The sequence below is a fragment of the Triticum dicoccoides genome, chromosome 4A (assembly GCF_002162155.2).
Source record: "Triticum dicoccoides isolate Atlit2015 ecotype Zavitan chromosome 4A, WEW_v2.0, whole genome shotgun sequence".
Lineage (NCBI taxonomy): Eukaryota > Viridiplantae > Streptophyta > Magnoliopsida > Poales > Poaceae > Triticum > Triticum dicoccoides.
Genome location: NC_041386.1, coordinates 1,689,587 through 1,713,071, shown reverse-complemented (window position 1 = coordinate 1,713,071; position 23,485 = coordinate 1,689,587). Strand labels below are relative to the sequence as shown.

Below are 23,485 nucleotides of genomic sequence, written 5' to 3'. Positions count from 1 at the left end.
GTAACGCCAGACTACGTCCGATCGCCGGATTTGCGGCGTCTTTTGAGAGCGGGAACGACCAAGTTTAAATTTCCCGCATCCTGAGGCCGGCGTGTGGGGGCGTGACTGGGAGCTAGGTCGCCCCCAGGGGCCGAACTAGCGCCGGCACGCCCCCAGGCCGCTCTATTTAGGCGCCCTGGGGGCCGAACGGCTGGAGATGCCCTAAGGAGTAGGAGATTGAGAGTTAGTGCAGTTACACATGACATGTTTCTCCATGTTGGTTTCAGCGCGCAGGTAATTAATCGATGATCTACCAGCAGCAGAATAGCAGAGGTGGTTTGGTGAACGTACCTACTGGTGGTGACGGCCGGAATGAAAGCGGGCAGGTTCCGACTTCCGAGAAGCTTCATGCACGTACTGTTGCTCCATCGCAGCCCCTGAATTCTCATGGACGGAGTGCATTCTGGGTGCATGGTCGACTGTTGAGACTGTGGCTCCAGCCAGCCGTACGTCCTACTTTCTCTCGGCCGGGGCGGGGGCCGGGACCGGGACCGGGACCGGCGGCGATGGATGACATGCATATTTGATTCCTTCCATCCATCTTTCAGCTGCTGTTAGCAGCCAGCCCTACTTCCCTTATGCAATGCATATGAATGAAAGAAAGAAGCTTCCAGGTAGGTTCCATACCTCTCCGACCGGGCCGGTAATCGAGTACCTACATGTGCATGTGTGACTAACAAGCTAGCAGGCCATTTGATTTAATGCCCCAACATTGAATAAATCTCGCCAGGAAGTACGAGGATGGTTTACAGTATGTATATATGTTGATGTTGAGATGATCGATGCATATATATGTTGATGATACAAGTCGGTTAATTAAGCATACTGTAACTGAAAATGTAGGCATTGCGATTGTGTCATTTGAGACTGAAAACCCCATATCATCGATTGGATTATTGGCTGCAAATTACTCGATCGACCCATCAAATATATGGTAGAGGGTCGTGTCGATGGAATCCTCATGCATCAGAATGCACCACGTACGATCTTCATCGAGCTCGTAGGCTCTCGTACACATATAATCTACGTACCTAATATATGGCCGGAATGCATAGGTAGGTAGTGTAGATTGCATCCGCGCCCGCGCATGCACGCAGGTCGATGTTGCCGGCCGGGCCGGGATGATACAGTAGGTATTATGGATCGATCCATGGATGGATGGATGGATGATCCATCGATCTACTTGTTGGATTTGTCGTGGTCGTGGAGCATGGACTGCAGCACGTCGTCGTCCAGGTACTCGAACTCGATCACCCCGCTCTGCCCCTGCTGCTGCTGCTGATTCTGCTGCCTCGCCGACGACGAAGAGCCCTGGCCCTGGCGCCTGGCCTCGGCCTCGTAGACGTGCGCCCGGTCGGGGAAGTTGAGCACGGCGTTGCGGCCGCGCATGGAGTAGGCGGAGCGGTCGTAGGCGGCCGCGGCCTCCTCGGCGGTGTCGAAGGTGCCGAGCCACATGCGCACGCCGTGCCGGCTCGAGTCCCGGATCTCCGCGGCGAACTTGCCCCACGGCCTGCGGCGCACCCCGCGGTACTTGGTCGGCTCGCCGCCGCCACCGGATCCTTCTCCGCCCTCCATAATCTCAACTACGTACTAGTAGTGAGAAATGAAGAAGCCGGAAGTGGGGGTTGCGGAGTAGCTAGGTAAGTGCAAATCAGTGATGGATGGTGGAGCTTGAATGGAACGAGAGAGAATGAAGTGCTGATCGATCGATGTTGGTGATGAAGGGTTGGAGGAGAAGGCGGGGGGAGTCGGAGGGTTTAAAAAGGAGAGGGTGGGAAAGGGATATGTCAATATTTGGAGGCGGGACCGGCACGTGCGGATCCAAACCATTCCCAACGAATCCGACCATTCCTTCCCGGGTAGCGTAAAGGCATACGTCCACTCTACGTCTCGAGTGCCTACTCTACTCTTCCTCCTATGCATTATGCATTGCACTTCATATCATAATATAGTATATGCTTACATGCATGTATGCATACAACCAAAGTTTCTTTCTATAATTAATTATAATCTCCAGATGTATGTGCTACATATAAGTATTTGGCACTAGTATGTAGACACAACACTTATTCAGTTACATGCATGCATGCACCTCAAAGGACACATACGTACTTAGTACATGCCTGTAAAACTCATGTACATATAATCCCCCTCCAGTTTTCTGGAAAACGTGGTGGATTCTAAATTGATGTGGGCTGCCGTAAATGTTGGATTGTAAATTATTATACAAGGTATTGTAAAGCATTGTGACAACGACATTGCTTGGTGTGATTTTCTAGTTTTTTTCTTTGTTATGCGTCGGTTGTTTTTGTTTTGTTTTTTCCCGCTCTGATATGCTGTATTGTTTTTTACTTAATCAATAAAGCCGCATCGTTGTTTAACAAATTATTCCCCACATATAATATAATCAATAGAATAGACACATCTCTTCTGGTTGGTGTTTGCGGCAATGGCTTGGACCCTATGGACTTTACGTAATAAGATGATTATTATTCAGCGTGTATTCTTTTCTTACGGCATGCTTCTTCTAACTTTGTGTCTAAATTCTTCACATTTTTGCTATAGTGGAACCTTCTAGGTGGCATGCTGGTAGGTCTTCAGTTGGTCGGCCGAAAGATCGACGCGTCTCCCAACAGTTAATTCCTCTTCTCGGAGGTGTCTTGTATTGATTTGTTTCCCGGTTTTTGGCATATCTTGTGTTGTTGCCCCACCAGACCTCTTATTTCCTTTGCTTGTACTTGTGTTTCTGGCTGAATGGATTTCTAGACGGTTCAACGCGTACTGAAGATCAGGTCAAAGTTGTGGAGCATGAAGGTTGCCGAAGTCACCATGGATGCCTCGGTATTGACAGTCGTATCCCATTGAAAGATTAATCCACATTAATAATGAGACATCAAATTAAGTATGGAACCTAGGGTTTGTTCCTTGTTGGGCCAAGGGTACCACCATCCTAGCATCCTTCTAACCATGCAACCACCGATTTATTCTCTGCGTTGTGCTTTTCCGTTACAAGGTATTCCAAAAAGGGTTATTTGTGTGTGCATTAGTTTTAAAATATTACTCGGCCCTTTTCATCTATTTATTTTTGCTTGTATACACGACATATATATGTTGGCGGGGAAGGAAGGGGACAAAATCAGGTAAGTGATGTGCATAGTAATGCAGAGGGGAGAATGGAGACAGTAGACAGTAGACAGTAGACAGTGAGGTGGGAGGTGATGCCATGAACGCATGCACCTCTATCGTATCGTATCGTACCTTACCTGCGGGCCGGGCGATGAGGTGAGTGAGGTTGCATCCATGCATTGCATGCGCTGACTAGTACTAGTAGGCAGTTATGGTTTGACTTGGCGACTGACATTAGTGCCTTGAATGAATCGGTCGATTAGCTCGATCCAACTGACACAACTCCACCTCTCCAAGGCATGCAATTAGTGCGTGCTGCCGGCGACCTCGTCAACGCCAACCTCTTCCGTTGATCAATCGGTGACATCTAAATTTCGTTGGCCCCATGCATGCAACCAGCTTTCTACTAGTAATCGCAGTTGGTCAATTTCTTAATATATCCATCACTACCTAAAGAGTAGCCTTTGTTTACTAAGCAACTAAAACAGCATCTGATCTAGCTTGGCATGCAACCTACACTTTTTATATATGCTCCGCTCCATACATAAAAGCAGCTCGCAAGCAGTTTATATATGCATGAATGAACACCTCAACCGACCATTCTGTCGTCCGCGCCGCACATTCGCCGAATTCAATAGCAGATTATATTCCGTCCGGGCCACTTTAACAAATATTTTTTGTTTTCTTTCCCACGGATAGAGAGAGGCCGGCTGCCCGCAGTTGAAAGTCAGTAGAGACGACCATACCACACCCTTTTCCTTGTGCAAGTGCAAGGCTCATTCCCAGGATCACCGGGGATGCATGGGGGTGGCAACGCATCAGGCAGGCACGCATATATCACCTAGCTAGGATTACTAGTACTCACTTCGGCCATCTTGCACCTCCATAGATGCATGGTCTTCGCATGCATGTTGACCGTCCAAAAGCTCAAGGATACCCATGCATATATGCAATGATGCCACCTTGCCTCCCTCCCTCCCTCCCTCCCTCCCTTGCATAGATACACGCCCAAGTATTTTTAAAGTATCTCCAGCCGCGTCCCCAACAGGCCATTCCTAGGTGATTTTGCCGCGCTGGCGTCGAAAAAACGGTCCAGTCGCGCCCTCAAAAGCCCGTTTTTCGCCGGCTCGGGGCGAAACTGGTGCCGGCGGACCCAGGCCGAACCCGGCTTCCTGGGGGACGCCTGGGGCGCCGGCACAAGCGAAAAGGGCGCGTGGGTCCGCCCTATTGGCGAGGCGAGCGCCTCTTCCCGCCGTTTCTTCCCGCGTTTTCCCCACTTTCTTCCCATACTCTTCCTTCCTCCCGCCAATCTTCCTCCCGCTCGCCTCCCTCCCAGCCGGCCACCATGCCACCGAAGAAGTACGTCGCCCCCCGCGCAGCGTCAACTGCGACTGCCTCCGTCGCCCAGCCGAAGCAGAGGAAGCCGAGGAGGCGTGCAACAAATGGCACGGGGTCGTCGAGGAGGTCGCGGCTCGCCCGGAGAGCGGCGCCGGCGTCGAGGATCAGGTATGCCATGCCAGCCTCCCGCCTCTCTTCGCCCTGTACGCGCGCCAACTGTTTGTCCCTCCGCGCAGTTGCTGCGCATGTTCACCCTGTACCGGCAGAGCAACAACGACGCCGAATTCAAGTACCTCCACGTCTACAAGCGCATTGACAAGTGCGAGAAGTGGGCGGAAGTCCGACGCACCCTCGACAAGGCCAAGGAGACCTACAAGCCGGACGTGCCGACTCCTGCCGCATCGGAAGGGCGGCCGGACGGCAACAAAGTTGCCAAGAAGGGGAAATACGCCGACACGGCCACCGCTCGAGTGCAGGAGTCCATCGAGCACTGCCTCACCGACGCGCAGGCCCGGGCCATCCTTCGTGAAGAGAAGACCAAGGAGCGGTGGTCGGCGTTGATGTCGAGTAGCGCCGTCAAGCTCGACCTGCTCCGGACGAACGTCGCCGCGAAGAAGAGAAACACCGACCTGGCTTTCCTGCTGGGCGGGGCAGACATGCTCCAGAGCACCGACGAGGCGGTCAAGGCGTGGTACTTGACGGAGCGCGGCCTCATCCTGAACCAGCTTCCCTCGACAAGGCCGCCGACGCCGACGCACACGCCGACGCCAAGCCCGCATGACGACGCCCAGCACCACCGAAGCCGCGCCGACACCGCCCAACGCAGAGGCTGCTCCGACACCGCCAAGCCCGCGCGCGCCAACTCCGCCGACGCCAGGGGCAGAGCCCGCCGAGTGATGTGCACGCAAACTTCTGCCGCTCTATTTTTTGTACGCCAAATTGTGGCTCGCGATCGCCCGACTTGTGGTGTCTTTTGTGAGCGGGAACGACCAAGTTCGAATTTTTCGCGTCCTGGGGGCGTGACTGGGAGCTAGGTCGCCCCCAGGGGCCGAACTAGCGCCGGTTCGCCCCCGGACCGCCCTTTTTTAGCGCCCTGGGGGGCCGAACGGCTGGAGATGCTCTTAGTATGCAGCATTTCATTAACTAGACTAGACTAGATAGTATCCCATCCGTTGCTGCAGAAATTACTTGTAATGTATTTAAACGAGATTTAGTTATACTCCCTCCGTTTCTAAATATTTGTCTTTCTAGAGATTTCAACAAGTGACTACATACAGAGCAAAATGAGTGAATCTACACTCTAAAATATGTCTATATACATCCATATGTGACAATCCATTTGAAATCTCTAAAAAGACAAATATTTAGCAACGGAGGGAGTATAAAATAAGTATCTAGATTAAGCGAACTGAGTGTAGTTCAGATGATTAGGTTCCTCGTGGTGGAACCAACCCACCAGGGTTAAAGTCCTAGATAGTGCTTGCCTTTATCTGGACTTATTTCAAACTTTTCGGCGATGTTCGTTCAATGCGAGGAGACATTTCCGTCGACTACAAGACGTATGTGGTGACTTTGTCAATCTCAAGATGTGATGCTGGCTAAATATCTCGGTAGTGCTTATAGAGATATATAGGGTGTGTGTGCGAGTATTTATAGGGGTGAGTGTATGTGCATGCATGTGGGCATCTGTGATTGTAGTGTGTTCAAAAAAGATAAGTTTTTGAATTACCATATAAGATCTAAAACTAGAATTATTTATGATCATAGATATTTATTAAATATAAGTAGCATATTAGAATTACTTTAAAATGAAAGTTTTCAAGTATGATTTCATCATGAGATCAGTCTTTCCCATGCATGATTGCATGGTGAGGTGACATAGTTGCATGTTGAGATAAATATGTTAATGGGGATCACCTACTTAGTTATAGAAAATTGCACTAAATATTTTCAGTATGTATCTATGCTAATATAGAACTCACAAGTTTATAATGCTGGTCATTAATTGTTGCTCGTATTTTCTCGTATATTGTTTTGTTACTGTCGGATAATTAATTAATTACTCCCAATCTAAATTTTTTCTTGAGAAATGGTTTCTTTTGTTCTTCCGGGATTTTCTGATGTTTTTTAACACTTCATGCATTTGCACTCAAGATGTTCATCAATAAATAAATACACTCCTCCTCACATGCCAACTAGCAGCCATCAAAGAGACATAAACAAATATACTTTACTCACATGTAGGACCAAACACAAATAAACAAATGCGGCACTACTTTAATATGAGAACAACACTCTTGTAGAAGACACAAATTTCCGCAAAAAAAGAAGACACAAATAACAAAATGAAATGTTGTGAGCCCGACTCAAAATCGTGATCTATGTTTTAGTTTCTCTTTCCAACCAATTCTCCATTTTTTATATTGTAGCATAAGAGAGCGAACAAATTGCAATTCCAATGCGGCAACATATCTTTTTCTCCTACCCGGTCCACAAACTTATACAATGCACTTACCAATGGCCATTCTCCTGTGTTTCAAAATTCAAAATATTGTCTCACTTTAAATCTTCAGGACCCATTAAGGACACTTAAAAAAAATCTCCAACACCTACCATAGCCGTCTTAACCTATTAGGATCTCTTTGTAATCATGAATCACGCAATAGCCGCCTGACAATAATGTCATTTAGCCATCTCCTAAGACGGTGATTGTCTTTTTTATTTGAATTGTTATTCATGGCTACTTATGATTGTCAACCTAGTACGTACAGAAGTTGATTTTCCTTCCCCGCAAAAAAAAAAAAGAGAGAGAGAGTTTATTTTGCAGCAAGCCAACATAATCGATATTTGAAGAACGAACTAATACTGTCCATGGTACTATCACGATGCATGTCAGTGAAGATCTAAAGTAACTCGATCGATCTTACCTAGCCCTAGCTAGCTTAATTAGGATCTGTTATAAATGGTGCATTTAGCTAGTGCATCTGAGAAGAAGTCAAGCTGCTGCTAAGTGGCAGCCATAACGAATACCATCCCATAGCTAGTTAGCTACTCCAAGAAGATGCATACAATGATTCGCACGTGAGAGCAGACATGCATTCATCATTCATGCATGCATACGGAGTAGTACATGGCGCAGTTGTACGTACGTAGTACCCAGCTAGTGCTAGCTTGCTATAGTATGGCCAAGTATTTTAGGAGGGTAAAAACTATTAGTATTATTGTCATTATTAAGTAAGTAGGATTAGGTTGGAGCAATTGATTAGTACCGTAGTACGTAATATTAGGGGGTGTATACGTAGGTACGTTTACCAAAGTGGCGGCCGGCCGGAGTTGGGTGCATGTATCATGTATGTATGTCTGTCTGGGCAAAGTGCCTGTGTGTAAGCGTCATGCGTGCACACCCCCTATCACTATGGTCAAGAGCTACGGGAACGGGATGCATACACATACACAAAAATAAATAAATATTCGCACGTGAGAGCAGACCTGTGCGTGCATGCATATGTCCTACTCTAGCTATCGTCCTCAGCCTCAGCTAGCTATTGTTAAGTACTATGGTCGTGGTATATTTTTTGGATGGTAAAAACTTGTATTATTAGGAGCAAAGCATATTTGGTTTAGGAGATGCCAACTAGTACGTGCGTTTACCAAGCTGCTGGTGGCTGGGTGCGGGTGGGTACGGTGCATGTGCGTGCCGTCTTGATCCATCCGTCGGTAAAAAAACGTAAAACACGTGTTTGGGGTCGTACTCGTATTACTACTACTACTACTAGTACGTCGTACGTGTAGATTAGAATACTACGAACGGGGTAATAAAATATACCCATAGGCTAGCTAGCCAGGCCAGGTGGGTTGCGATATTTGCTTTGGTTTTGTTTGTGCTACTGCTACTGCTAGCTCATCATGTACGTCAGCCAGTGGGAGTGTTGTGTTGACTCTTCTCTCATCCGGATCAAACCAGACCAGACCCGACCAGACCAGACCAGGTAGTGACTCACGCCTACGTATATATGCACAAATTTCTCGATCCATTGACACGTTTGACATTGCCAGTTCCTTCTCCCGCTGGCCCGGCCCCACATAAAAGAGATGAAAATGATCCATCTATACATGCCACGTGCACATATATATGCCCTCTTGACAGACACGTTGTGGGCGGACAAACTCACGCTCAAGGTGGTGGTGATGTTGGTGTGGCGTTGCTGGCACGTCAGCATGCATGCATGCAGCCACCAGGCCAAATGACAAGGACTATGACTATGTGCCACATACGTATCTATATACTTTCTCTGTAAAAAAATATAAGAGCATTTAGATCACTATTTTAATGATCTAAATACTCTTATATTTTAGAGTAGTAGCTACTCTTCGATTGCATCTAAGAAATCCAAGTAAACACAACCGAATTTCATGTATATACTTGAGGATATCTATCCATAGGGAAGCTCTCAAAACAGGGTTTCACCCCACTATATAGCTTTAGTTACATATAAAGCACAAACAGCTAAACCGATGTGGAGTGGTGAGAAAATCTCAATACAAGCAGATCAAAAAGAAAATAAAATGAAACTACATCCTGGCGAGCGGCATAAGTGCACACTCGACAACCGAACACGAGAAAATAGCTATTGACATGCGGTGACCGGGTCCACCCCCAACCGCGCCCATGTGGCAGGGTTGGCCCACCCATCAGTGGACGTGCCTCGATTGAAACCCCCGCATTGCACACGCCTCACCCCTCACCGCCCAGGCTTGTGGGCCCTTAGCATCACCGTCAGCCCCATTGGCTAGCATCGCCCTCGGTGAAAAACGCCTCAGCACCAGAGTTGTTGTGTCAGCACCTCTTCAACCCCTTTAGACACACCTGTCAATCACAATGGCTAGTCAGCCCTTGTGCAATTCGTTCTGGGATTTATGTTCAAATATAGTCCAAAAATACCTATATTCTTGTGACGCCCCCGATTTGATCGTACACTAATCATATACGCAAACGTGTACGATCAAGATCAGGGACTCATGGAAAGATATCACAACACAACTCTACAAATAAAATAAGTCATACAAGCATCATATTACAAGCCAGAGGCCTCGATGGCTCGAATACAAGAGCTCGATCATAGACGAGTCAGCGGAAGCAACAATATCTGAGTACAGACATAAGTCAAACAAGTTTGCCTTAAGAAGGCTAGCACAAACTGGGATACAGATCGAAAGAGGCGCAGGCCTCCTGCCTGGGATCCTCCTAAACTACTCCTGGTCGTCGTCAGCGGGCTGCACGTAGTAGTAGGCATCTCCCGAGTAGTAGTAGTAGTAGTAGTAGTCGACGGTGGCGTCTGGCTCCTGGACTCCAACGTCTGGTCGCAGCAATCGGGTAGAAGGGAAAGGGGAAAAGAGGGAGAAAGCAACCGTGAGTACTCATCCAAAGTACTCGCAAGCAAGGAGCTACACTACATATGTATGCATTGGTATCAACTGAAATAAGGCTATCATATGTGGATTGAACTGCAGAATGCCGGAATAAGAGGGGGATAGCTAGTCCCGTCGAAGACTACGCTTCTGGCAGCCTCCGTCTTGCAGCATGTAGAAGAGAGTAGACTGAAGTCCTCCAAGTAGCATCGCATAGCATAATCCTAACCGATGATCCTCCCCTCGTCGCCCTGTGAGAGAGCGATCACCGGTTGTATCTGGCACTTGGAAGGATGTGTTTTATTAAGTATCCGGTTCTAGTTGTCATAAGGTCAAGGTACAACTCCAACTCGTCCTGTTACCGAAGATCACGGCTATTCGAATAGTTTAACTTCCCTGCAGGGGTTCACCACATAACCCAACACGCCCGATCCCATTTGGCCGGACACACTTTCCTGGGTCATGCCCGGCCTCGGAAGATCAACACGTCGCAGCCCTACCTAGGCACAACAAAGAGGTCAGCACGCCGGTCTAAATCCTATGGCGCAGGGGTCTGGGCCCATCGCCCATTGCACACCTGCACGTTGCGTACGCAGCCGAAGAGCAGACCTAGCAACCTCCATTACAAAGGAAGTTGCGTTACGTGGTCCAACCCGGCGCGCGCCGCTCAGTCGCTGACGTCACGAAGGCTTCAGCTGATACCACAACGTCGAGTGCCCATAACTGTCCCCACGTAGATGGTTAGTGCGTATAGGCCAGTAGCCAGACTCAGATCAAATACCCAGATCTCGTTAAGCGTGTTATTTTGAAGTAACTGCGAACACCGACCAGGGCTAGGCCCACCTCTCTCCTAGGTGGTCTCAAGCTGCCCTGTCGCTCCGCCTCAAAGTAACAGTCGGGGGCCGTCGGGAACCCAGGCCCACCTCTACCGGGATGGAGCCACCTGCCCCTTCAGCCCCCATCTCCAAACAGTATCACCGGTAATGTAACAGTGTAAAGTATATAGTATATGCCCGTGATCACCTCCCGAAGTGATCACGGCCCAGTAGTATAGCATGGCAGACGGACAAGAGTGTAGGGCCACTGATGGAACACTAGCATCCTATACTAAGCATTTAGGATTGTAGTTAAGGTATCAACAGTTGTAACAACAATGACAGGCTATGCATCAGAATAGGATTAACGGAAAGCAGTAACATGCTACACTACTCTAATGCAAGTAGTATAGAGAAGAGTAGGCGATATCTGGTGATCAAGGGGGGGGGGCTTGCCTGGTTGCTCTAGCAAGAGAGAGGGGTCATCAACTCCGTAGTCGTACTGGGTAGCAGCGACGTTGGTCTCGGTGTCTAGCGAGAGAAGAGGGGGAAGAAACAATAAATATAATGCAAACAAATGCATGATGATGCATGACATGGCAAAGCGTGATGCTAGTTGTGCCCTAACGCGGTACGAGGTGGTACCGGTGAAGGGGGAAAACATCCGGGAAAGTATCCCCGGTGTTTCGCGTTTTCGGGCAGGGGAGCCGGAGGGGGAAAGTTGCGTGTTTGCTATGCTAGGGATGTGTGGCGGATGAACGGGTTGCGTATCCAGCTTTGTCTCATCGTTCTGAGCAACTTTCATATACAAAGTTTTTTCATCCGAGCTAAGGTTTAATTTATATTAATTTTCAAAGTTTTTAATCATTTTTGGGATTAACATAATTAAATTAATTTGGAAATGCCATTATGATGTCAGCATGACATCAGGGTGATGTCAGCAGTCAACAGTCAGTTGACTTGGTCAAACTGACGCGTGTGCCCCATTTGTCATCGTCTCAGATTAACTAAACCTGTTGGTTAGACTACTAAGTGATTAGGTTAATTCATTTTAGTTAGATTAGTTAAGCAGGATTAATTAACTTAATTAACCTATTAATTAATTAATTAATTACTAATCTATTTATTAATTTATTATATTTTATTATTATTTCTTTTAAACCTCTTTTTTCAATAATGTTCTGGGCTAGGCCCACCTGTCATTGGCTCTGGGGGAGGCTTGCAGGTGTTGGGCATGCGGGTTTCGGGCATCGCCCGAACGATGCGGGTGCACGGTGCTGGCCCCAGGCGCGGGTGCTAGCCCGACTGGGCACCGATCCAGGCCAGCCACGGCGAGGCTCTCCGGCCGGAGCAGCGGCAGGCAGCGGCTGCGGCGAAGCGGGAGCAAGGGGGCGAAGCCGCAGAGCAAGGGCGGCGAGCGCGATGCGCGGTTCAGCGGCTCCCGGCAGCAAGTGGCGGTGCGAGTGGGAGGCGCGGGGCGCGGTCATGGCCGGGCATAGCGACGCGCGGAGAATATGGTGTAGTGGCGCGGGCGAGCGCCGGAGTGAGGGCATGGGGAGGAGGACCGGGGTCCGCACCAGCGTTGCTGAGCAGGGGGGGCGGCGAGGCTCGGTGGAGCCTTTGGGGAGGAGGACGAGGACGCGTCGTCGGCAAGGAGGAGACGAGGAGGACAAGGCGACGGGCGGTGGCGGGGTGCGGTGATGAAGAGGCCGTTGCACGGGTGTGAGGGAGGGGGTTCGTCGCCGGCGGGTGGCTCGGCCACCGCAGCAGGGGCGCCGGGCGGCGCGGGGCTCAAGCACGGAGCCAGGGCGGCGTCGGCGGCGGTTCGATCCTGATGTGGATCGATGGGGGCGAAGGGAAGAGGCGATGGCGTTGGGGGCCTGCTGCCCCGATCTAGATCCGATCGGGGGGAGGAGCGAGGGGATCGTGCGGGGGGGAGTGGGGCGACGAGGGTTAGGTCACAGGGTAGAGAGGGGGTTATGGGAGGTGGGGTGGGCCGGCCTGGCGGCCTGGTGGCCTGCTGGGCCGTGGCCCAGTTGGGCCGAGGGATTTGCCCCTTTGTTTTCCTTTTTTTTCTTTTTGTTTACTTTTCCTGTTTAATTAGTTTTGCTATTTTATTTACTACACATTTTAGATTTGTTCATTATAAAAACAGCACCTGATGTAGTACTACTAGTTATACCACTGCCAATACTAGTTAGGCATTTAACTAAAAAAATAGTGTGTAACCTTATATCTTAAAAAGGTATTTAATTAATTGTTCTAGTTGTTGTTTTAGTTAATGTAGAGTATTTAAATATTTTATTAAACATGTGGTTTCTCCACCATTATGTAACATCCCAAATTTTCAATTTGAAATGTTATACATTAGATCATCATGCATATCATATTTTATTTTGCTTTTGGTTTTTGATCCTAGAAAATCCTAAGCAACTCAAGGACCCACGGAGAGAGTTGGGGATTTCGTTATTTACATATTTGAGTTTTCTTAAATTTTGTAAACAGGATCATTTGATTTTATTTATTTTATCATCAATTATTTCTATTACAAAAATATGAGAGAGGGAATATGACTTTCCCAAAATATAGAAATATTGAGGATTTAATAAAAAAATCAAATAAGTTTTATTTCGGAGTTTTTCGGTATTTTATTTGAATTGAGGAAAAATGCGCGTTTTTCAAAATTGCATTAAGGGGCCAGATAAATGTTCACTTTATCGGACTTGATTTTAGAAACCAGGGAAAATTTATTTCGTGATTTTTGGAGTACGTTTAGTATTTCTTTTTATTTTTCTTCCGAGAGGAATTATTTAAAAAAAACGCGGAACCGACTATGGGCCGTACTCGGCCAGGACACCGCCGGCCGAGGCCTTTATAAGCCGCCGCCCCGGGGCCCGAAAGCCCAGCCGCCCCAGCCCCGAAACCCTAACCCTAGCCGTGCCCAGCCGCCGCCGCCGCCCCGCCACCGATCCGCCGGAGCAGCGCGCCGCCCGAGGTTCGCCGCCTCGACTTCCGTGCCGTTTAAAAAATATATATTTCTGTTCGTCGTTTTTTCTTTTTTCGTCGGATTTTTCCGCGGTTATTTTCTGATCGCGATTTCTGATCCGATTTTCGTTTTAGTATAACTTTTCGCTCGTTTATCAGAATCAGGCGATTCAAGCGCCTGGAGTTTCGTCTCGAAACCCTCTTTCCGAATAATCAACTTAAACATGTTTTGCTACTGTAAAAGTTTCCCTAGATCCAGATTACTAGAACGAAGTTGATTTCTTTCGCTGTTTGATTTCTTTTGCTTCGTTCGATTTGATTCTTTTTGCAAACCAGGGTTCTTAAGTTGAACTTTCTGGTTAGATCTTCTATTTGAGTTTACCTGTGCATTAGATGAGTACTTATTGTATACTTGTTTGATTGTCTGCGATAGAATACCCGGAGTGCGCCGCCTGTTACTTTGAATCTCTAGGTTTCGCGGATCATCAGTAAGGCAAGTAACACTTTGATCATACCTTTTTCTACAACCCAGTTTTATTGCATTAGATCAATCCTCACACATTGCATGATTAGGATCTAATTAAATTGTGGGATGGAAAGTAGATGAGGTAGTACCTATTACCTGTTTATTATCAAACCTTTGGGAGTTACTTCTACGTTTTCTTATTATGCCATACTATGCTAGTAGACGTGGATTGGGTGAGTGATATCCATGACAGATGTGAGATTGATAATTAAGGGTTTATCTAAGGTGGCAACCTAACACACATCTGGGTGGATTGAGGCACCTGGGGTTTCCAGGACTTGCCTGTTTTCTTTGGACCGCCACCCAGGCTCAAAGGGATCATGAGATTATTCATACTAGAAACTTCCGTGTGCAGCCACAAGCCATTATGGGCTCTGGCATAGTTGACTAAGTTGTGCGAACTCTTACAGTGGTAGACTAGCAGATGTAGGGGATGTAGGTGGTACGGTCTACCCGATCGTAAGGTGCTAGCACTTCTGAAAGACTATGTCTCGGTCATCCGTCTTCTCAAACACCCTGTAGTGCGAGAAACCAAACGGAGGCGATCGAGTCTTGTGGGGAAAAGTGCGCAAACCTCTGCAGAGTGTAACAAACTAATCATGATTAGCCGTGTCCCCGGTTATGGACATCTTGAGTATCTAGTACCTGGATTTTCATGTGAATCTCAACATGTTACTCTAAAATTAATTTTGTTGGGTTTAATGATTTTTAATTAGGATTGAGAATGCTGTCAACTATTCTCAATGTTTAACAACCACCATGATAGTAATTAAATTTATTCCTTTGAAGTAGGGAAAAATTGGCTTTACGCAAAAACTGTAACCATAGAGCTTTCCACCAGCCAAATATGCATATAGTATAGTTGTTGCATTCTATTATTCTCTATGTGTTACCTTGCCAGCATATTCCATGTGCTGACCCGTTTTCAGGCTGCAACGTTAATGTTGCAGACTTTTCAGACGATGATTAAGGAGTTTTAGGTCATGGTCCTATACTCAGTGATGCTGTTGGAGTTGATGGACTCACCTATCTTCCAAGCCTTCTGCTGTTATCGTTATTAGATGGCCTTAAGCCATATTTATTGTAATAAGTTCTCTTTTGAGACACTCGATGTAATAAGTGTGTGATTGCTACTCTGCTATAAATCCTCCGAGTATTGTGTGGTGTCAGCATTACTGATCCAGGGATGACACCGGAGCACAGAGATCAGACTGTTTGAGTTCTGGTCGCTACAGAGATGGTATCAGAGCACACACTGACTGTACGACACGACCACTAAGCTAAAGACCTAGATCACTACTCACTCTCTTCTCTTCTGACCTCTCATCTTTTCTACTCTTTAGGATGGCGGATGCAAGGAACAAGTTCACCCAACCAGATGAAGATACACCCTTTGGACGCCACTTGAAGGAAGTCACTAGATACCTGAACATAGGAGTATCAAGCTTCACGGGAACCTACAACGCCACTTTACCTGAAGAAGAGCGCTGGATGATTCAAGTTCAAGTTCCAGGAAGGACGTTCGTGCCAGTCACTGAGCCCATAGAGTTTTCTGTTGATGCACCAACTTGGAATCTAGGAAAGAGTATGGCAGCTCACATTGCCATGGGACGCATTGGAGAAGTCTACCGCAAGGATCTCAAGGATACTATCTACCAGATTTGTGGGCACCGAGATGAACACTGGGAGATGATTAGCACCAGGAAAGATAGATCAATTGCAGCTTTTATCCAGGAGTTAAACCAGCACATTCGACGACAGGAGAATCATATGTGCGCCGACATGATAGATCTGAAGAAGGCTAAGACTAGAATCAAGGAACTGGAGGAAGAACTCAAGGCTACACGTGAAGATTATGAAGAAGAAATTGAAGTATTGGTGGATAAGAATGCCGACCTAACTATGAAGCTAGCAATATTTATGGGAGGCCCGACACCAGTAGATGAAGACGAGGAACCCAAGGAGATTAACCCGGAAGACTACATCATCATTGACGGCACCGACTCGGAACAAGATAGTAGCAATGATGACTATGTTGATGAAGCAGGAGAAGATATCATGGAGTCTACGACCGTAGAATATTTCTAGTAGACCACCTCATCAGTAGTAGTAGTCCACCATGTAAATATAGTAGTCCAAGCACTTTGCGATAGTTAGATCGATTGTATGCCTTTGTTTGATTGAATGAAGTGAATTGTTTGCTTTTGCCTCATGTGCATATGGGTAGTATTTTCTCTTTAGACCCCCTCTATTCTTATATATCGTCTTTTCTAAACCCTTAGATGCCTTCGAGACGTGACCCCAGATTTGCCTTTCCACCAGAGCTCACTCAGTTGATCCAGCAACAGAACACCTTGATGCAGTTGCTAGTCCAGAATCAGAATCAGAGGAACAACAACAACCCACCACCACCACCTGTTGACCACTTAGCCCGTTTCTTAGGCTGAATCCGCCGGTGTTTTCTAGTAGCACCGAGCCGATAGTAGCAGATGATTGGCTCCGCAAGATAGCTAGGGAGTTGACCACAGCAGGATGCACAGATGCGGAGAAGGTGAAGTTCGCCGCACATCAGTTAGAAGGATCCGCAGCATCCTGGTGGGAGAATTTCACAGCCACCTTCCCAGTCAACACTGTCACATGGGACCAGTTTCAGAAGGCTTTTCGTACTGCCCATGTTTCAGCAGGAGCAATGGCCATGAAGAAGCGTGAGTTTCATAACTTGCGCCAAGGAGGACGGACAGTTGGCCAGTATGTGGAGGAGTTTAGTAAGCTAGCACGTTATGCCCCAGATGACGTTGCTATGGATGAAGCTAAGCAGGAGAAATTCCTGGAAGGATTGAATGATGAGTTGAGTATGCAGTTGATGGTAGCCACCTTCAACAACTACCAGGAGTTGGTAGATCGTGCTCTTATGATTGAAGGGAAGCAGCAGCAAATTGAGAACCGCAAGAGGAAGTATGGACAAGGAAAGTATAATTTAGGAGCTCAGCAGAAGCCACGTTTTACCCCTAGACCGGGAGGACATTTTCAGCATACCCATGGAGTAGGTAGCTCGCACAATCACAATGGCACCAAGAATGGTAATGGGAATGGAGGAAGCAATGGACAGAACCGCAGCACCCCATCAACCCCAGCCAAGAAGGACTTGAGCCACGTCACTTGTTATAAGTGTTCGAAACTAGGACATTATGCAAATGAATGTCCTGAAGGCCAAAATGGCAATGGAAGTTCTGGGAAGAAGCCGAACCCTTTCAGCAGGGGACAGGTGAACCACGTTAATATGGAGGAGGTTGAAGCTCAGCCCGATGCAGTAATAGGTAAGTTTTTGGTTAAGTCATTTACTGCACTCGTTCTTTTTGATACCGGTGCATCGCATTCATACATCTCAAGGGGATTTGTGGATAAGTATAACCTACCAACCCAAGCCCTTAGGTCACCCATGTTAGTAACCTCGCCAGGAGCAGAGTATGTGGCTAGTCTATGGTGTGATCGGTTACCATTAAGGATTGGTAACTATGTTTTTCCCTCAGACCTAGTAGTATTGGAATCTCAAGGATTGGATGTGATATTAGGCATGGATTGGTTGTCAAAGTATGAAGGGAATATTGAGTGTGCTAGTAAGACAATTTTGCTTACCACGCCGGAAGGGAGAAGGATCAAGTATGTATCCCGGCATGTGCCAAACAGGACACAAGTAAATTCCTTATCAGGAGTTGTGCAGGAGGAAGTACCAGTGGTAAAGGATTTTCTTGATGTATTTCCCGAAGAGTTGCCAGGCATGCCACCGAATAGAGACATTGAGTTTTTGATTGAGCTTTTGCCAGGCACTGGGCCAATATCAAAGAGACCATATAGGATGCCCGCAAAAGATTTGGTGGAAATTAAGAAGCAGATTAAGGAGTTACTGGATAAGGGATATATTCGCCAAAGTTCTTCGCCTTGGGGATCACCAGTACTTCTAGTGGAAAAGAAGGATGGATCGTTAAGAATGGTTGTTGATTATCGAGGATTGAACGAAGTAACGATCAAGAACAAGTACCCACTACCAATGATCAATGATCTGTTTGATCGATTGCAAGGAGCTAAAGTGTTTTCCAAGATCGATTTGCGATCAGGGTACCATCAGTTGAAGATTCGAGAGCAGGACATACCTAAGACAGCATTCACCACAAGATATGGACTATATGAGTATACCGTTGTGTCATTTGGACTGACTAACGCACCTGCCTATTTTATGAACATGATGAACAAAGTGTTTATGGAGTTTTTGGATAAGTTCGTCGTAGTGTTCATTGATGATATCCTGGTTTATTCAAAGAATGAAGAGGAGCATAAGGAGCATTTGCGTTTGGTACTTGGAAAGCTCAGAGAACAGCAGTTATATGCCAAGTTCAGCAAATGTGAGTTTTGGTTGAATGAAGTAGGATTCCTCGGACACGTTATATCCGGAGAAGGTATAGCAGTAGATCCCGCTAAAGTTGAAACTGTGACCAAGTGGGAAGCCCCAACAACAATTGGAGAGATCCGGAGTTTTCTTGGACTTGCAGGATACTACCGGAGATTTATTGAGAACTTCTCAAAGATTGCAAAGCCTATGACGGAGTTGTTGAAGAAGGATACTAAGTTCAATTGGACTGAGGAGTGTGAGGCTAGTTTCCAGGAGTTGAAGAAACGCTTGGTTACCTCACCGGTGTTGATTTTGCTAGATCAAACCAAGGATTATGAGGTGTATTGCGACGCTTCACGTCGAGGACTTGGAGCAGTGCTTATACAGGAAGGGAGAATTGTTTCGTATGCTTCACGACAACTGAAGCCTCACGAATTGAATTATGCCACGCATGATTTGGAGTTAGCAGCCGTAGTGCATGCATTGAAGACATGGAGACATTTCCTCATCGGAAATCATTGTGAGGTGTACACGGATCACAAGAGTTTGAAGTACATTTTCACGCAAAAGGAGTTGAATCTCAGACAAAGGAGATGGTTGGAGCTTATCAAAGATTATGATATGAGATTGCATTATCATCCCGGGAAGGCTAATGTAGTAGCTGATGCATTAAGCCGCAAGAGCCATATCAATACGTTAATGACGGGAGAAATACCCAAGGATTTAGTAGAAAATCTTCGTGAACTATGTTTGGAAATAGTTCCGAGAGGCTATGTAGCAGCGTTGGAAATTCAGTCAATTTTGATGGATAGAATCAGAGAAGCTCAGAAAACTGACAAAGAGATTGCCGCTATAATGGACAAAACGAAAGAAGGAAAAGCTAAAGGATTTCGTGAGGATGAGCATGACACCCTATGGTTTGAAGACCGTGTTTATGTACCCAATGACCCGAAGATCAGAAAGTTGATTCTGCAAGAGGCACATGATTCACGTTATTCGATTCACCTAGGAAATACCAAGATGTATTTGGATTTGAAGGATATTTTCTGGTGGACCGGAATGAAGAAGGATATTGCGGAGTATGTAGCAGTTTGTGACGTATGTCAGAGAGTAAAGGCAGAGCATCAGAAGCCAGCAGGATTGTTGCAACCATTGCCGATACCCGAATGGAAGTGGGATAAGCTAGGCATGGATTTTATCACGGGATTACCAAGGACTCGTTCAGGCTATGACTCGATTTGGGTTGTAGTTGATCGATTGACGAAGGTAGCTCATTTCATCCCAGTAAAGACCACTTACACTAGTGCTAAGTTGGCAAAGATATACATGACCAGGATCGTATGTTTGCATGGAGTTCCGAGGAGTATCGTATCAGATAGAGGAACCCAGTTTACCTCAAAGTTCTGGAAGCAGTTGCATGAGACTTTGGGTACTAGGCTAGAATTTAGTACAGCTTTTCATCCACAGTCAGATGGACATACCGAGAGAGTCAATCAGATTTTGGAGGATATGCTGAGAGCTTGTGCGCTAGATTATGGATCTAGTTGGGACGATAATTTGCCATATGCAGAGTTCTCTTACAATAATAGCTATCAGACCAGTTTGAAGATGGCCCCTTTTGAAGCTCTGTACGGAAGGAGGTGCAGGACACCGTTGTCATGGGACGAAGTTGGAGACCGCCAGTTGTTTGGACAAGATCTGATTAAAGAGTCTGAACAGAAGGTGAAGTAGATTCGTGATAGGCTCAAGGTAGCCAGTCCAGGCAGAAGAGCTACGCAGATTCTAAACGCAAGGAGACAGTTTACGAAGTTGGAGACAGAGTTTGTCTTCGAGTATCCCCACTTCGAGGGATTAAACGCTTTGGAGTTAAGGGGAAGTTAGCACCACGATTTGTAGGGCCATATCGAGTTTTGAAGCGTATGGGAGAAGTGGCCTACAAGTTGGAATTGCCAGAAGGATTGACCGGAGTACATGATGTGTTCCACGTTTCTCAGTTGAAGAAGTGTCACGCGGAGATGGCTGACATATCTTTGAGAGACACAGTGCCATTAGAAGCAATTCAGTTGGATAACAATTTGACCTATGAGGAGAAACCAGTCAAGATTCTCGAGTTTGCCAGCCGAGTCACTCGCAGTAAGGTTATCAAGTTTTGCAAAGTTCAGTGGAGCCACCACATGGAGGATGAAGCCACCTGGGAGCGAGAGGAAGATTTGCTCAAAAACCACCCTCACCTATTTTCTAGCCAACCCGAATCTCGAGGGCGAGATTCATCTTAAGGGGGGTAGGTTTGTAACATCCCAAATTTTCAATTTGGAATGTTATACATTAGATCATCATGCATATCATATTTTATTTTGCTTTTGGTTTTGATCCTAGAAAATCCTAAGCAACTCAAGGACCCACGGAGAGAGTTGGGGTTTCGTTATTTACATATTTGAGTTTTCTCAAATTTTGTAAACAGGATCATTTGATTTTATTTATTTTATCATCAATTATTTCTATTACAAAAATATGAGAGAGGGAATAAAATGACTTTCCCAAAATATATAAATATTGAGGATTTAATAAAAAAATCAAATAAGTTTTATTTCGGAGTTTTTCGGTATTTTATTTGAATTTAGAAAAAATGCGCGTTTTTCAAAATTGCATTTAGGGCCCAGATAAATGTTCACTTTATCGGGCTTGATTTTAGAAACCAGGGAAAATTTATTTTGTGATTTTTGGAGTCCGTTTAGTATATCTTTTTATTTTTCTTCCGAGCGGAATTATTTAAAAAAAACGTGGAACCGACTATGGGCCGTACTCGGCCAGGACACCGCCGGCCGAGGCCTTTATAGGCCGCCGCCCCGGGGCCCGAAAGCCCAGCCGCCCCAGCCCCGAAACCCTAACCCTAGCCGTGCCCAGCCGCCGCCGCCGCCGCCCCGCCGCCGATCCGCCGGAGCAGCGCGCCGCCCGAGGTTCGCCGCCTCGACTTCCGTGCCGTTTTAAAAAAATATTTCTGTTCGTCGTTTTTTCTTTTTTCGTCGGATTTTTCCGCGGTTATTTTCTGATCGCGATTTCTGATCCGATTTTCGTTTTAGTATAACTTTTCGCTCGTTTATCGGAATCAGACGATTCAAGCGCCTGGAGTTTCGTCTCGAAACCCTCTTTCCGAATAATCAACTTAAACATGTTTTGCTAATGTAAAATTTGCCCTATATCAGATTACTAGAACGAAGTTGATTTCTTTTGCCGTTTGATTTCTTTTGCTTCGTTCGATTTGATTCTTTTTGCAAACCAGGGTTCTTAAGTTAAACTTTCTGGTTAGATCTTCTATTTGAGTTTACCTGTGCATTAGATGAGTACTTATTGTATGCTTGTTTGATTGTCTGCGATAGAATACCCGAAGTGCGCCGCCTGTTACTTTGAATCTCTAGGTTTCGCGGATCATCCGCAAGGCAAGTAACACTTTGATCATACCTTTTTCTACAACCCTGTTTTATTGCATTAGATCAATCCTCACACATTGCATGATTAGGATCTAATTAAATTGTGGGATGGGAAGTAGATGAGGTAGTACCTATTACCTGTTTATTATCAAACCTTTGGGAGTTACTTCTATGTTTGCTTATTATGCCATGCTATGCTAGTAGACGTGGATTGGGTGAGTGATATCCATGACAGATGTGAGATTGATAATTAAGGGTTTATCTAAGGTGGCAACCTAACACACATCTGGGTGGATTGAGGCACCTGGGGTTTCCAGGACTTGCCTGTTTTCCTTGGACCGCCACCCAGGCTCAAAGGGATCATGAGATTATTCACACTAGAAACTTCCGTGTGCAGCCACAAGCCATTATGGGATCTGGCATAGTTGACTAAGTTGTGTGAACTCTTACAGTGGTATACTGGCAGATGTAGGGGATGTAGGTGGTACGGTCTACCCGATCGTAAGGTGCTAGCACTTCTGAAAGACTATGTCTCGGTCATCCGTCTTCTCAAACACCCTGTAGTGCAAGAAACCAAACGGAGGTGATCGAGTCTTGTGGGGAAAAGTGCGCAAACCTCTGCAGAGTGTAACAAACTAATCATGATTAGCCGTGTCCCCGGTTATGGACATCTTGAGTATCTAGTACCTGGATTTTCATGTGAATCTCAACATGTTACTTTAAAATTAATTTTGTTGGGTTTAATGATTTTTAATTGGGATTGAGAATGCTGTCAACCATTCTCAATGTTTAACAACCACCATGATAGTAATTAAATTTATTCCTTTGAAGTAGGGAAAAATTGACTTCACGCAAAAACTGTAACCATAGAGTTTTCCACCAGCCAAATATGCATATAGTATAGTTGTTGCATTCTATTATTCTCTATGTGTTACCTTGCCAGCATATTCCATGTGCTGACCCGTTTTCGGGCTGCAACGTTAATGTTGCAGACTTTTCAGACGACGATTAAGGAGTTTTAGGTCGTGGTCCTATACTCAGTGATGCCGTTGGAGTTGATGGACTCACCTATCTTCCAAGCCTTCCGCTGTTATCGTTATTAGATGGCCTTAAGCCATATTTATTGTAATAAGTTCTCTTTTGAGACACTCGATGTAATAAGTGTGTGATTGCTACTCTGCTATAAATCCTCCGAGTACTGTGTGGTGTCAGCATTACTGATCCAGGGATGACACCAGAGCACAGAGATTAGACTGTTTGAGGTCTAGTCGCTACACATTACTACTTGCGATTTATTTGACACAACCCGGACATTTTAGTTTTAGTTTTTGAAAACTTTAATTGTTTGTCTTGATTTTAAATTTGAAATTTGAACGGGATTTGAATCATCGCAAGATTAACAACAGTAATCGTGGTGACGTGGCGTCATTAG

The 23,485-nt window shown here is 46.1% G+C and overlaps 1 protein-coding gene across 1 annotated transcript; it reads right to left on the bottom strand.

Annotated features, from left to right (window-relative positions):
• Positions 1–1,218: 1,218 nt before the first annotated feature.
• Positions 1,219–1,674, bottom strand: LOC119288472 (ethylene-responsive transcription factor 14-like). The gene has a single exon (XM_037568087.1). It carries the CDS (start codon positions 1,612–1,614, stop codon positions 1,219–1,221), a length of 396 nt encoding a protein of 131 aa, XP_037423984.1. The 5' UTR covers positions 1,615–1,674.
• Between the last annotated feature and the right edge of the window lie 21,811 nt (positions 1,675–23,485).